The sequence below is a fragment of the Tursiops truncatus genome, chromosome 15, assembly GCF_011762595.2.
Source record: "Tursiops truncatus isolate mTurTru1 chromosome 15, mTurTru1.mat.Y, whole genome shotgun sequence".
Taxonomy (NCBI): domain Eukaryota; kingdom Metazoa; phylum Chordata; class Mammalia; order Artiodactyla; family Delphinidae; genus Tursiops; species Tursiops truncatus.
Window position 1 is genome coordinate 63,969,428 of NC_047048.1, and position 16,664 is coordinate 63,986,091.

Below are 16,664 nucleotides of genomic sequence, written 5' to 3' on the forward strand. Positions count from 1 at the left end.
ATTCCCACCAAGAGTGCAAGAGGGTTCCCTTTTCTCCACACCCTCTCCAGCATTTGTTGTTTGTAGATTTTCTGATGATGCCCATTCTGACTGGTGTGGGGTGATACCTCATTGTAGTTTTGATTTGCATTTCTCTAATAATTAGTGATGTTGAGCAGCTTTTCATGTGCTTCTTGGCCATCTGTATGTCTTCTTTAGACAAATGTCTATTTAGGTCTTCTGTCCAGTTTTGGATTGGGTTGTTTGTTTTTTTTACTATTGAGCTGCATGAGCTGTTTATATATTTTGGAGATTAACCCTTTGTCCGTTGATTTGTTTGCAAATATTTTCTCCCATTCTGAGGGTTGTCTTTACATCTTGTTTATGGTTTCCTTTGCTGTGCAAAAGCTTTTAAGTTTCATTAGGTCCCATTTGTTTATTTTTGTTTTTATTTCCAGTACTCTAGGAGGTGGATCAAAAAAGATCTTGCAGTGATTTATGTCAAAGAGTGTTCTTCCTGTGTTTTCCTTTAAGAGTTTTATAGTGCCCGGTCTTACATTTAGGTCTCTAATCCATTTTGAGTTTATTTTTGTCTATGGTGTTAGAGAGTGTTCTAATTTCATTCTTTTACACGTAGCTGTCCAGTTTTCCCAGCACCACTTATTGAAGGACTGTCTTTTCTCCATTGTATATCCTTGCCTCCTTTGTCATAGATTAGTTGACCATAGCTGCGTGGGTTTATCTCTGGGCTTTCTATCTTGTTACATTGATTTATGTTTCTATTTTTGTGCCAGTAGCATATTGTCTTGATGACTAGCTTTGTAGTATACTCTGAAGTCAGGGAGTCTGATTCCTCCAGCTCCGTTTTCTTCCCTCAAGACTGCTTTGGCTATTCAGGGTCTTTAGTGTCTCCATACGAATTTTAACATTTTTTGTTCTAGTTCCGTACAAAATGCCAGTGGTAATTAGATAGGGATTGCACTGAATCTGTAGATTGCTTTGGGTAGTATAGTCATTTTCACAATGTTAATTCTTCCAATCTAAGAACATGGTATATCTCTCCATCTGTTAATTTCTTTCATCAGTGTCTTATAGTTTTCTGCATACAAGTCTTTTGCATCCCTAGGTAGGTTTATTCCTAGGTATTTTATTCTTTTTATTGCAATGGTAAATGGGAGTGTTTCCTTAATTTCTCCTTCAGATTTCGCATCATTAGTGTAATGGAATGCAAGAGATTTCTGTGCATTAATTTTGTATCCTGCAACTTTACCAAATTCATTGATGAGCCCTAGTAGTTTTCCGGTGGCATCTTTAGGATTCTCTATGTATAGTATCATGTCATCTGCAAACAGTGACAGTTTTACTTCTTCTTTTCCAATTTGTATTTCTTTTATTTCTTTTTCTTCTCTGATTACCATGGCTAGGACTTCCAAAACTATGCTGAATACTAGTGGTGAGAGTGGACATCCTTGTCTCCTTCCTGATCTTAGAGGAAATGCTTTCAGTTTCTCACCATTGAGAATGATGTTTGCTGTGGGTTTGTCGTATATGGCCTTTATTATGTTGAGGTAGGTTCCCTCTATGTCCACTTTCTGGAGAGTTCTTATCATAAATGGGTGTTGAATTTTGTCAAAAGCTTTTTCTGCATCTATTGAGATGATCATATGGTTTTTATTCTTCAGTTTGTTAATATGGTTGATCACACTGATTTACATATATTGAAGAATCCTTGCATCTGGGGATAAATACCACTTGACCATGGTGTATGATCCTTTTAATGTGTTGTTGGATTCTGTTTGCGACTATTTTGTTGAGGATTTTTGCATCTATATTCATCTGTGATATTGGTCTGTAATTTTCTTTTTTTGTAGTATCTTTGTCTGGTTTTGGCATCAGTGGGATGGTGGCCTCATAGAATGAGTCTGGGAGTTTTCCTTCCTCTGCAGTTTTTTGGAAGAGTTTGAGAAGCATGGGTGTTAGCTCTTCTCTAAATGTTTGATAGAATTCACCTGTGAAGCCATCTGGTCCTGGACTTTTGTTTGTTGGAAGATTTTTCATCACAGTTTCAATTTTATTACTTGTGATTGGTCTGTTCACATTTTCTATTTCTTCCTGGTTCAGTCTTGGAAGGTTATACCTTTCTAAGAATTTGTCCATTTCTTCCAGACTGTCCATTTTATTGGCATGGAGTTGCTTGTAGTAGTCTCTTAGGATGCTTTGTATTTCTGCAGTGTCTGTTCTAACTTCTCCGTTTTCATTTCTAATTTTATTGATTTGAGTCCTCTCCCTCTTCTTCTTGATGAGTCTGGCTAATGGTTTATCAATTTTGTTTACCTTCTCAAAGAACCAGCTTTTACTTTTATTGTTCTTTGCTATTGTTTTCTTTGTTTCTATTTCATTTATTTCTGCTCTGATCTTTATGATTTCTTTCCTTCTGCTAACTTTGAGTTTTGTTTGTTCTTCATTCTCTAGTTCCTTTAGGTGTAAGGTTAGATTGTTTATTTGAGATTCTCCTTGTTTCTTGAGGTAGGCTTGTACAGCTATAAACTTCCCTCTTAGAACTGCTTTTGCTGCATCCCATAGGTTTTGGATCATCGTGTTTTCATTGTCATTTGTCTCTAGGTATTTTTTGATTTCCTCTTTGATTTCTTCAGTGATCCCTTGGTTATTTGGTAATGTATTGTTTAGCCTCCATGTGTTTGTGTTTTTTACATTTTTTTCCCTGTAACTGATTTCTAATCTCATAGTGTTGTGGTCAGAAAAGATGCTTGATATGATTTCAATTTTCTTAAGTTTACTTAGGCTTGATTTGTGATCCAAGATGTGATCTATCCTGGAGAATGTTCCCTGTGCACTTGAGAAGGAAGTGTAATCTGCTGTTTTTGGGTGGAATGTCCCAAAAATATCAATTAAATCTACCTGGTCTATTGTGTCATTTAAAGCTTGTGTTTCCTTATTAATTTTCTGTTTGGATGATCTGTCCATTGGTGCAAGTGAAGTGTTGAAGTCCCCCACTATTACTGTGTTTTTGTCTATTTCCTTTTTTATACCTGTTAGCAGTTGCCTTATGTATTGAGGTGCTCCTATGTTGAGTGCATATATATTTATAATTGTTATATCTTCTTCTTGGATTGATCCCTTGATCATTATGTAGTGTCCTTCCTTGTCTCTTATAACATTCTTTATTTTAAAGTCATTTTATCTCATATGAGTATTGCTACTCCAGCTTTCTTTTGATTTCCATTTGCATGGAATATCTTTTTCCATCCCCTAACTTTCAGTCTGCATGTGTCCCTAGGTCTGAAGTGGGTCTCTTGCAGACAGCATATATATGGGTCTTGTTTTTGTATCCATTCAGCAAGCCTGTGTCTTTCGGTTGGAGCATTTAATCCATTCACATTTAAGGTAATTATCGATATGTATGTCCCTATGACCATTTTCTTAATTGTTTTGGGTTTGTTTTTGTAGGTCCTTTTCTTCTCTTGTGTTTCCCACTTAGGGAAGTTCCTTTAGCATTTGTTGTAGAGCTGGTTTGGTGGTGCTGAATTCTCTTAGCTTTTGCTTGTCTGTAAAGCTTTGGATTTCTCCATCGAATCTGAATGAGATCCTTGCCGGGTAGAGTAATCTTGGTTGTAGGTTCTTCCCTTTCATCACTTGAAGTATAGCATGCCACTCCCTTCTGGCTTGTAGAGTTTCTGCTGAGAATCAGCTGTTAACCTTATGGGAGTTCCCTTGTAGTGTTATTTGTCGTTTTTCCCTTGCTGCTTTCAATAATTTTTCTTTGTCTTTAATTTTTGCCTGTTTGATTACTATGTGTCTCGGTGTGTTTCTCCTTGGGTTTATCCTGTATGGGACTCTCTGTGCTTCCTGGACTTGGGTGGCTGTTTCCTTTCCCATGTTAGGGAAGTTTTCGACTATAATCTCTTCAAATATTTTCTCGGGTCCTTTCTCTCACTCTTCTCCTTCTGGGACCCCTATAATGCAAATGTTGTTGAGTTTAATGTTGTCCCAGAGGTCTCATAGTCTGTCTTCATTTCTTTTCATTCTTTTTTCTTTATTCTGTTCTGCAGCAGTGAATTCCACCATTCTGTCTTCCAGGTCACTTTTCCATTCTTTTGCCTCAGTTATGCTGCTATTGATTCCTTCTAGTGTATTTTTCATTTCAGTTATTGTATTGTTCATCTCTGTTTGTTTGTTCTTTAATTCTTCTAGGTCTTTATTCAGCATTTCTTGCATCTTCTCGATCTTTGCCTCCATTCTTTGTCCAAGGTCCTGGATCATCTTCACTATCATTATTCTGAATTCTTTTTCTGGAAGATTGCCTATCTTCATTCATTTAGTTGCTTTTCTGGGGTTTTATCTTGTTCCTTCATCTGGTACATAACCCTCTGCCTTTTCATCTTGTCTACCTTTCTGTGAATGTGGTTTTTGTTCCACAGGCTGCAGGACTGTAGTTCCTCTTGCTTCTGCTGTCTGCCCTCTGGTGGATCCAGAGTTTCTGAATGACGTTCATTAGCTGGTCCTCAGTTGAGCGTGGTCAACTGAAGCCAATTCTCTGAATTCATTAAAAATTCAATACTACTGGGGACTTCCCTGGCAGTCCAGTGGTTAAGACCCTGCACTTACACTGCAGGGGGGCTCGGGGAACTAAGTCCCTGCATGCAACGCAGCATGGCCAAAAAAAGAAAAATTCAATACTACTCACTAGGTAGATTCTGGAAGGAGAAAGACCTCCTTGGGGACTTATTTGTCTCTTATATTTGTGGTACAAGGTTCCACTCCAACAAAACTTCCAAAAGTTTCAGGCTCTGTGTGCTTTCTTTTTATTTTCTGTCCATTTTGAATATACCATTAATTCCATATTCAGAGAGATTCTTGCACTAAGCAGACTTAAGTAGCAGAAAGGGATTCAAGAAAAAAAAAATTTTAAATAGAATAATGTGGAGGAAGGGAAAAAAAAGAATAACTCAAGGAAAAAAGTCATGACTGCAAGTTGCAGTCAAGGTAGAAGCCAACTAAGGGGAATGTTTCCTGGTGGAGGCTCAGTGCCAAATGCAGAAGGTAAATGAAGCAGCTCAAGAAAGTGAATTAAAAACAAGTAATTCTCTCAGTTCAAGGCTGGAGAATAAGCAAAAAGCAACTGAGAATACATCAGTGTATGAAGAGAAGTATGAAATAAGGCGGGGAAGGTAAGGAGGAAAGTTTGAAAAACAAGGAACTGCTAGAGAGAAGAGAAATGTAATTTCCCAACATGAGATCTAGTCAATGCACAGAGTTGTCAAAAGACAGAAAGCAACAATATAATGGAAAGACAAGATACAGAAGACCTTAGAACCAACTACCAACAGGAAGAGATTTGGGGCAAATCTACCTGTTCTGTGAACTTGATGTGGGGGGCTGTGTCTGATTCACCACTCTATTCCCAGTTTTGGCACTTAGTAAATGCAATGAATATCATTTTGGAAGAGATTAAGAGCATCTCAAAATAGAGATACTCAATTTGAGTAAGAAATGAATACCAAAGAGGAAGCGTTACCTGCAATTGATGAGCTCGGAACTAAAGTGAGGAGGAGTCGTTACAACAGTAAAAGTTTTAGAAACAAGCTGATTAAAAACAGTCAAAGAGAATAAAATATGGCATTTCTACTAAAAAAGGACAATAATCCTTTTTGGATTACTGTAGAAAGGAGAAAGATGGGGAATTGTGCAAGCAATGCTGCACTTCACAAATACTCTTTAATGAAAATGTCAGTAAATCTGTGGGGGGTTTTTGTTTTTGTTTTTAATTTATTTATTTAACTTATTTATTTTTGGCTGCCTTAGTTCTTCGTTGCTGTGCGCAGCTTTCTCTAGTTGCGGCGAGCTGGGGCTACTCTTCGTTGCAGTGCGCAGGCTTCTCATTGCACTGGCTTCTCTTTTTGTGGAGCACAGGCTTTAGGCGCACGGGCTTCAGTAGTTGCGGCATGTGGGCTCCGTAGTTGTGGCTCGTGGGCTCTAGAGCACAGGCTCAGCAGTTGTGGCACACAGGCTTAGCTGCTCCATGGCATGTGGGATCTTCCCGGACCAGGGCTCGAACCCGTGTCCCCTGCACTGGCAGGCGGATTCTTAATCACTGCGCTACCAGGGAGGCCCTGTGTTGTTTTTTTAAAAGAGATGTTGGCATAAATCCTTTGGCCTGTCTCTGTTGTCCTGCAGGTTACAAAAATGCTCATCCCTGGGTTCTCCCTGCTTCCTCTTATAATATCCTCCCTTAGGGTTTTCCTCACTTTCTACTGTAACAACCAAAGCAAATAACTTGTTTCTGTTCCCCCCACTAAGTATTTATTCCCCTTCTTGATAGGTCCTCAATTTTGCTGAAGCCAACTGTGTTCTACTATTTATTTTCTCAAGCCTGGTCTTCAGCTTTCACAGGCTCGGCAGTATCTGAACTAACATTAGGTAGAGGAGGGCAGGGAAAATGAAGCACAAACCAGCCAGCTCTCCTGCTTGTACAAGGTCTGTTAGGTGAAGAGGTTGGAACAACCAGCTACAAGAGGCAGCATATGGTGGGAAGAGCCCTAGACCCCCTGATCCAGGCTGAAGTCAACAGCTGTGGGGTCTAGTCCCGGCTTCAAGACACCAATGTTAGACAAGTCATATAACCTCTCTGAGCCTCATCTGTAAAATGCAGCTAAAAATACCTTTAACTACCTACTTCACAAGAGGTCAGGAGATTCAAATTAGATAGTATTTGTGAAAGTGCTCTGAAAATGGTTAAATGTTATTTTTTAAAAAATCATTTCACATTCCTGTGCGATATCTGCCTCCAAAATAACAAACAGAAGTGCTGGCAGGTGCTTCTTTTCATCACTGGAGCCAAAACAAGCATGGCAAGATTACCCACTTCTTCACCATTCTGAGCCGTCGACAAAATCACAGGCATACTAAAAGTAAATGGGAAAAGTACCAACAAACAACAAGAGAAAAGTTAACAGAAGCCTCGCTTAAAGCTATTTTGAGAATGCTTCCTTATAGTCAGCTCAGGACAAATTTCTGCATTACAGGTTGGGTCTAGACTTCCTTTAGCTCCCTGAAGCCTGGAAGGGCACAGCGATGTCTCTGGCTAAGAGTGTCTATGAGGAGAACGGACAGAAAGATGAAGTGAAATAATAAATGCCTCTAGGCTTCTCCTTAAAGAGAGAGGGCAAGCCTCAGAGGTGATGCCAAAATATCTAGTGTGAACACAGTGGAAAGGCCTCAGGTTGTGGAGCAGGAAAGATTTGGGTTTCAGTCCTGGCTTGGCCACTTACTGACGGGGCAAGCCCATCTTTCAGTCAGATTTTCATCTGCTAAGTGAGGAATACTATCTACTTCAAAGGGATATTCTGATGATTAAAAGAGAGGAGGTATGTAAAGCGCCTGGCACAGAAAAAGTGCTTCATACATAATAGCAGGATAGGCTATTAGGCAAAATAAAACTTCCCCGAAAACAAAACATTTCAAGACATCTCCTATACAAACCTGGAGGCTTATACCCTAATAGCAGTGGTTCTCAAATGGGGAGATTCTGCCCCCCTCGCCAGGAGATATCTGACAATATTTGGAGACATTTTTGGTTGTCATGACTCCAGGGTACTACTGGCATCTAGTGGGTAGAGGCCAAGGATGCTGTTAAACACCCTACAATGCACAGGACAGTCTCCCACAATAAATAATAATCTAGCCCAAAACACTTACAGTGCCAAGATTGAGAATCCTGCCACACAGCAGGGGTCCTTAGGTACACAATCTGAGTAAGCTACTTCAGCTTTCTTAGCCCTAGTTTCCTCATCAGCAATATGCGAATAAATTGACCTGTGTGCCCTACATCGCCAGGCCTTCGGAAGGATCAAATGAAATAGCGGATGAGAAGCATCATCACCATTATACCTTTCAAAATAATGCAGAAGCACCCACTTATTGGGCAAAGGTAGAAGCGCGGATATAGTGGGGGAGCGTGGGGTGTGATGGGGTAGAATTCTTTGGGAATGATACCCTCTAAAGAGGGCCCTCTTGCCAATCTACTTCAGTAAAGCTTGGCTAGAACAGGGGAGTGCTCATGAATAGTGATGGGCTAGAAGCACTTCCCAGGAAGAGGAGGGAGGGAGATAGAGCGTGGGAAGTGGGCACAGGCTTATCAAAGAAGAGCTAACAGATTTGAGGAAGTGAGACAACGCTTGGTATCTTAGACTGCTCAGGCTGCCTGAGTGGCTTAAACAACAGAAATTTATCTTCTCACAGTTCTGGAGGCTGGAAGTCCAAGATCAAGGTTCCAGCAGGTTCAGTTTTTGGTGAGAGCTCCCTTCCTGGCTTGCAGATGTGTCCTCACCTGGCCAGGAGTGGGAGTGGAGGGTGGATCTCTCTCTTTTCCTCTCCCCCACTCTTCTTATAAGGCCACCAATTCTACTGGATTAGGGCTCTACCATATGACCTCATTTAACCTTAGTCACCTCCTTAAAGGCCTTATCTCCAATAAAGTCACACAGGGAGCTAGGGCTTCAACATATGAATTTTAGGGGAGGGGACACAATTCTGTTCAGAGAACTTGGGCACATATCAGACATAGCTGAGGAATCACTATGGCCTCAGAGATGAGGACCCAGATGTTAATTCAATGCTTTTCTGTGGTTATGGTCACCAAATCTTTTCTTTTCCAGCTTCCTTCTCTACGAGGTATCCAGTCAATTAACTCCTGCAACTTTTTTTTTTTTTTGGCCACGCTGCACAGCATGCAGGATCTTAGTTCCCCGACCAGGGATCGAACCCGCACCCCCTGCAGTGGAAGTGCAGAGTCTTAACCACTGGACCGCCAGGGAAGTCCCTCCTGCAACTCTTCATGTAGCTGTCTCAGGCATCCTGTGGACTTCCGGGGTCAACGCAGAATCCTCCTCTTATCTGTGTCCTAGTCCTCAAATGTCTGAGATCCATCAGGTCATGGGTTTCCAACATTGTCTAATCACAATCACTTTAGGCGTGGTTCTCAATTTTGGAAGCTGTTAAAAAAGTTCACCCCAGACCAGTTCAATTAGAACCTCTGGAGGTAGGACTTGGGCATCGGTCATTTTTAAATCTCCCCAAGTAATTCCAATAAGCTGCCAGGGTTGAGGACCACTGATTATAGAGAAGTGTGTGTGCCCTGTCCCCCTCCCCTCAGATTCCAATTTAGTTGTTCTAGAGTGGGGCCCAGGAATCCGTATTTTTAAGCAATTCCCCAGCTGATTCTGACTATCAGCCAGGTTTAGGATAGGTTACTACCTTCCTGAAGCTAAACTGCCTACCCCCACTTGCCCTGTAACGATTCATTTCTGTGGCTATACATAAGCTTTACAGTTGCAGATTTTATTTCCTTCCTCCTCTTTGTAGCAAATCATTTTGGGGACAGCTCTTCACATGCACCAAAAGACACTGCTTAAAGGAGAGAGTTTTCTGAAAACATGAAGGGAAGCAGCAGAAGAAACCAAATGGGGGTTTTAAAAAAGTGTGCAGCTTGCCAAGGGAGAGAGCAAGAAATCTGGTGAAAGATAAAGGAAGGAGTGGGAGTGGGGTTGGAGATGAGGTCACAGGGACGAAAACGGGGTTGACAGGTTTCAACAGCAAATTAACGAACACACAGTAAGTCAACGGCCCCAGAAGTTGTAGGTGAAGGGCCTTGCTTTGGGCAAAAGAGATAACAGGCAACAGCATCTTCTGGTATAGCCCCTGCCCCCATCCTGACCTCACCCATCTTCACCCTTACTCTCCAACAATACTTCTCTCAGGAAAGGATGCCATGGACTCAACCACACCAAGCTAGAACAGTATTTTAATAGGGGACCATGACAATAAACCAAAAGAATAGGGCTGAAAAGACAGAATTTCAGGCGCATTTACTGAATGGAGAGGGAGAGGAGAGCAGATAAGCCTTTCTTAGCTTTTTGGTAACTCCCACCATCACAGCACTCTTTACTTGCTGAATCCTGGTGGCTATTAACTATGATGCTTATTGTGTAGTTCTCTGACACGAACATAAAAATGAGGTGTATTACCAACATCCAGGCATCCCTGATGAAAACCTCAACGTAGACAGAAAGGTCACATCACAGACTTGACAAATTTTAAAGAGAGCACTGCAGCCTGTGTACATCACCAGCCATGGATGTTAAGTTTTCCTTACAGAAACTGAAAGTCAAGACACTTGGATTCCAAGTCAAACCCACTCTCACACTCTCTGCTTAACATCTCTATCTGTAAAACAAGAAAATTCCAAGGATAACTTGATTGAATTTGGCCAGTGGAAACAAAAGTAGGAAGAAAGGGAGGCAAGACATCAAGAAGAAGGTTAAGCAATATATTTTTTAAAGTATTCTCTCCATAGAAAGTCAAGTTAAATATGTTTTGAGTTAGTTACTATTTAGATAATATAGAAAATGAACTAATCACAGAAGAAAAGACTTACATATATTTTAGTGACAACAGCAGTCTTTACCTTATCATTTAGAAGTGGTTTGATCTCTGTGAGTTGAACATCCTGAAGTTCATCCATGAGGACAGATTAGAGTAGAGGATTCTCAAGAATAAATCAGTAACTCTGAAACAGAAGAGAAGTGAAGCAAAAAGCTTAAACCAGGAGCTGGAAACATAACAGTCACACTACATCCATTCATTCAAATATTAGAGCTTAGTACGTGTCATGCATGGCTCAGGGTGCTGAAGACACATTAGACTAGACGCTTAGGGCAAACAGACTCTAAAGTGGCCTCCGTGATCTCTGTACCTCCTAGCATTCACACCCATGCATAATTTCCTACCCCACCAACTGAGTGTGGGTGGGACCCATGGCTTGCTTTTAGCCATTAGAATATGGCAAAAGTGATGGAATGTACATGAGTATCTGTGTATGATTACATTACAAAAATATTTAACATCTGTCTTGTGGAGAGACACACTTTCCCCTGCTGGTTTTGAAGAAGCAAGTTGGCGTGTTGTGAGAGGGCCATGTGGTAAGAAACAGCCTCCAGCCAAAAGAGCAAGAAACTGGGATGCTCAGTCCAACCACCTGCAAGGAACTGACGGCTGCCAACAACCATATGGGCCTGGGAGTGGATCCTTCCCCAGTCGAGCCTCAGATGAGAAGCCAGCCCTGACCGGAACCTTCACTGCAGCCTTGCAGAGGACCCAGTCAACCCAGCTGGAATCCCAACCCCCTGAAACTGAGATGATAAATGTGTGTTGTTTTAAATCACTAAGGTTGCAGTAATATTTTTATGCAGCAATAGATACTTAATACAATAGCCTTTGCCCTCGTGGAAAATCCATTTTAGTTACTTTGCATAAGTAAGAGAACAACACTGCTCACAGTTACACTTCAGAAAGCAACAGTTTGGAGGGTGGATTAAGGGAGAACAAAAATTGAAGGTTAATGCTGTAGCCTAGGATAAACAGATAAACCAAGGCTAAGCTCACCAGCCTTCACCTGGGGAACCAAAGCAGTAGATGGAGAGTATGGTAGCCAGCCTCCACCATGGCCTCCAATGAGCCCAAGGGTCCTTGACTCCTGATATCTGCACTCATGTGTAATCTCCCATCCAAAAACATCAGGGATGGCCTGTGTAAGTAATAGAATATGGCAGAAGCAACAGTATGTGACTTCTGAAGCGACAATATAAAAGGCATTATCATTTCTGTTTTAAGACACTGTAGTCCTGATTCATCAGCTCTGGGGGAAGCCAGTCCCCATATAGTGAGGACATTCAAATAGCCCTCTGGGGAAGAGCACCAACTTGTCAGAACCAACCTACCAGCCATGTGAGTGAGCCACCTCGCAAATGGATCCTCCAGCCCCAGTCAAGACTGCAGATGACTGCAGCCCTGGAGACATCTGACTGCAACCTCAGAAGAGATCCTGAGCTGCCCTGCCCAGCCTGCTCCCCAATTCCTGACCCAGGACCATGAGACATAATATATAACTTTGTTTTGAGGTGATTTATTACATAGCAATAGACAACTAACACAAAGAGGGAGAAGTTAGGGGAAGTTGCAATAGAGAGGCAGAGCCTCCGTCCTACTGTACAGGAAGCCATGGGCAGAGGCTGCAGATACTGGATACTGCATGCAAGTGATTCCCACCCAGACTCCAAAGCTCTAGGCTTCATCTCCTCTGCCTTGGCCCTGCAGGAAAAATGCTAAATTCATGAGTAGGGAATTTAGACATTCAACAACCATTTATTGAGTACTCACTGTGCAAAGCATTATGGACGATATAAAGAAGGTCCCTGCCTTCCAGGAGCTTACTAAAGAGTAGAGACGACAGCTATCTATAAAGCTAACTACAAAATGAGAAGTAAGAGAAGAGCCAGAGGAGTTCAAAGGAGGAGCAATTACTTCTGATTGGTGGGAATCCTTCACAAGATACTACTTTATTATATTAATCCACTTTTCTGTTTTTCCCTCCAGAGGTAGGATGTATGGCTTTGACTTGGTTAGCTATGGAGAGGGTATGTGTTCCAGGCAAACTCTTAACTATTAATGACCAATACACCAAAATAAATCCTGCTCTCGGCTGACTAACAAAACCTCTTCTACCATGACTCTGAAGAACCCAGAGGGTGCCAACAGGGACCACTGCTCAAACTATGGACCCCACCTGCCAACATGAGGACCCCAAACATTTGTGCCAGTTAGACAGCACAAGCCCGATATTAAACCTCCCTGTAGGATGTGGTTCTTTTCTCAGATCCCAGGTATTCTATAAACTTGATTGAGCTACTGAATGCCCAGAAACTGAATGTTTATTTTATTTTATTTTCATATCAGTCACACTTCAAAACGGGATGAGATGGCTTGAACGTTTTATCACCAATTTCCGCCAGCATCTAAAATTTCTCATTTATAGTCCCCACTTCAACCCAGTTAACTCCCAAAATATTGGCCTAACTGGGATCTAGTCACTCTGTTTATTAATCACACTATAAATTGTGGCTACTTTTCATTTGGATTTCACTACTTATCAGTAATTTAAAATGGCAATTTCAAACTTCTTCTTCCTATTTAAAAGTAATGTGGGCTCCCTTTAGAAAATGCGGAAACCATGGAATAATGAAAAGATGTTTTACTCGCAGCCCTTCCTTCTAAAAACCACCACTGTTAACATTTTAGTCTATTTCCATTTTCCCCTCATGTAAAATGGTGATTTCCTGAAACTGTTTTTCCAACCCACCTCTTTATTCCGTACTTTAATTCACTCCTGTGAAAGCAGGGCACTGCAAGATGTTAATTTTTCAAATGTGACTCCTCGGGGGGAGGCCTGTCAAGGAGCCTCAGGGACAGAGGGAAGCCTGCGGCGCCTCCAAAGTGACGCATTCACCTAGTGTTCCTATGCATTATTTAAAGATGAAGAAATACGCAGTTTGTGCCAGGACAAACACTTAAACAAGGGCACAAATTAAGTGAGAAGGTTGTCCCTGTCATCCAGGCACAATGCAGTCAAGGCAGGACACTGTGACTTAGGAACTGGCAACAAGACAGTGGATGTTCACCTTCCACATCACAGGGGACCCAACATGTTCTTCCAGAGACTCAGAGGAGACTCAATTTTTGCTCAGTTCTCACTGCCCTTGAACCCTTGCCAATGAGCAGTTTTATAACACCTATAAGAAAACTAAGATCACATGGTGGAAAACTCCATCTCCAGATCCCTCAGCTCCACAGACTGGCTCCCTCCTGGGGATCTAAGGCCTGCAGTGCCCTCATCTGCACAAATGATATGGCTGCCAGTTCCCATCCTGGAACTAAGAGCTGTTAATATTTTTAAGAGGCTAGTAGGGATTTTATAAACTGTAGTAGATAAGAACTCTTTTCCAGTTTTATGAGATAGAGGGGAGAGTGACAAGTAAAAAACAGCCATCCTCAAACTGAGGAAGCAAACCCCGTATCAAAAGGCTAGAAAGGGAAAGAGGAAAAGGATACTCTGTGCCAGAAATTATAACCTAAAGACATTATGTTTAATTCTCCTCCTCCCAGAAGTTATGTTTAACACTCCTCCCAAGTAGATATCTTCATTTCTCACTTTATAAGCAAAAAACTTAGGCTTAGAGAAGTTAAGTGACTTTTCCAATATCCACATCTAAGGAAGTAACAAGGCAAGGATTTAAAAACCTTTGCTTTTCCCACTATACCATAATGTCTATGCCAGACCCCCATCTACTGGTTGTAGGACCCTGGGCAGGTTTCCTCCACTCTCCCCACAGAGGCACCTCCTTGAAATAAAGGTGACAGAAACTCAGAGCAATCCTATACCACCAATGACTCAGATGCCTCAGACTGAAGGTTTGAGTCATCACACCAGGACAAGAACTCTCATTATCTCAGTAGTTAGCTGAGGACAAGGAGAACAAGAAATGAGTAGGGAAAAGTGAAGCAAAATCCCAGCTATTACTTGGTACCCAGTTTCTGAAAAGAGGGCTATTTCTTGCTTGTTTTCAGTATCATGAGCCTCAAACTTTAATGTACAATCAATCACCTGGGGATCTTGTTTAGGATCTCAGGTATAATCAGTTTTGAGCAATGACAGTCCAATATATGACCTCATCAGCTGAGGAGAAGTGGGGATCATCTGAGGTGAAGGTGAAGAAATGAAGGGCTTGATTATTAGCAACAATCCTTAATAGAGATGATGAGGGCGGGGTAGAGATAGACTCTGTTAATCTAATTTCATCCTGCCTTCAACCAAAAATGATTTCAATAAATTAGATGGGATTTTTAAAATATTCAACAGGCCAGACCAACTAGAGAGGGAATACATTGGAGAAAGAGAGAAGATTGCTGCAGAAATCCAGCTGAAAGATGACAAGAGTCTGACCATGCTATTGGAATCACAGAGATAAAAAGGGAGATAGCCTCATTCACCAGAGGGCAGAGAGCAGAAGCAAGAAGAACTAAAATTCTGCACCCAGTGGAAGGAAAACCACATTCCCAGAAAGACAGACAAGATGAAAAGGCAGAGGACTTTGTACCAGATGAAGGAATAAGATAAAACCCCAGAAAAACAACTAAATGAAGTGGACATAGGCAACCTTCCAGAAAAAGAATTCAGAATAATGATAGTGAAGATGATCCAGGACCTCAGAAAAACAATGGAGGCAAAGATCGAGAAGATGCAAGAAATGTTTAACAAAGACCTAGAAGAATTAAAGAACAAAGGCCTAGAAGAGTAAAAGAACAAACAAACAGAGATGAACAATACAATAACTGAAATGAAAAATACACTAGAAGGAATCAATAGCAGCATAACTGAGGCAGAAGAACGGATAAGTGACCTGGAAGACAGAATGGTGGAATTCACTGCTGCGGAACAGAATAAAGAAAAAAGAATGAAAAGAAATGAAGACAGCCTAAGAGACCTCTGGGACAACATTAAATACAACAACATTTGCATTACAGGGGCGCCAGAGGAGAAGAAAGAGAGAAAGGACCCAAGAAAATATTTGAAGAGATTATAGTCGAAAACGTCCCTAACACGGGAAAGGAAACAGCCACCCAAGTCCAGGAAGCACAGAGAGTCCCATACAGGATAAATCCAAGGAGAAACATGTTGAGACACATAGTAATCAAACTGGCAAAAATTAAAGACAAAGAAAAATTATTGAAAGCAGGAAGGGAAAAACGACAAATAACATACAAGGGAACTCCCATAAGGTTAACAGCTGGTTTCTTAGCAGAAACTCTGCAAGCCAGAAGGGAGTGCCATGATATACTTCAAGTGATGAAAGGGAAGAACCTACAACCAAGATTACTCTACCCGGCAAGGATCTCATTCAGATTCGATGGAGAAATCCAAAGCTTTACAGACAAGCAAAAGCTAAGAGAATTCAGCACCACCAAACCAGCTCTACAACAAATGCTAAAGGAACTTCCCTAAGTGGGAAACACAAGAGAAGAAAAGGACCTACAAAAACAAACCTAGAACAATTAAGAAAATGGTCATAGGAACATACATATTGATAATTACCTTAAATGTGCATGGATTAAATGCTCCAACCAAAAGACACAGGCTAGCTGAATGGATACAAACACAAGACCCATATATATGCTGTCTACAAGAGACCCACTTCAGACCTAGGGACACATGCAGACTGAAAGTGAGGGGATGGAAAAACATATTCCATGCAAATGGAAATCAAAAGAGAGCTGGAGTAGCAATACTCATATGAGATAAAATAGACTTTAAAATAAAGAATGTTACAAGAGACAAGGAAGGACACTACATAATGATCAAGGGATCAATCCACGAAGATATAACAATTATAAATATATATGCACTCAACATAGGAGCACCTCAATACATAAGGCAACTGCTAACAGCTATAAAAGAGGAAATAGACAGAAACACAGTAATAGTGGGGGACTTCAACACTTCACTTACACCAATGGACAGGTCATTCAAACAGAAAATTAATAAGGAAACACAAGCTTTAAATGACACAAAAGACCAAATAGATTTAATTGATATTTATAGGACATTCTACCCCAAAACAGCAGATTACACTTTCTTCTCAAGTGCACAGGGAACATTCTCCAGGATAGATCACATCTTGGATCACAAATCAAGCCTCAGTCAACTTAAGAAAATTGAAATCATATCAAGCATCTTTTCTGACCACAACACTATGAGATTAGAAATCAGTTACAGG

At 41.1% G+C, this 16,664-nt stretch overlaps 1 protein-coding gene across 9 annotated transcripts in view; it reads right to left on the reverse strand.

The window, feature by feature from the left end:
* NDRG3 (NDRG family member 3) overlaps positions 1-16,664 on the reverse strand; it is an 86,004-nt gene that overhangs the window by 53,803 nt on the left and 15,537 nt on the right. For 4 of the 9 annotated variants that reach the window (XM_073792967.1, XM_073792964.1, XM_019950778.3 and 1 more), the window contains exon 2: positions 10,463-10,564. In XM_073792967.1, the coding sequence (XP_073649068.1) occupies positions 10,463-10,519 (57 nt within the window). In that variant the 5' untranslated portion in view covers positions 10,520-10,564. Of the gene's footprint in view, positions 1-10,432; positions 10,565-11,439; positions 11,463-16,664 lie in introns of those variants that run through there. The other 5 variants (XM_073792966.1, XM_073792962.1, XM_033840877.2 and 2 more) reach the window with 3 other exon arrangements.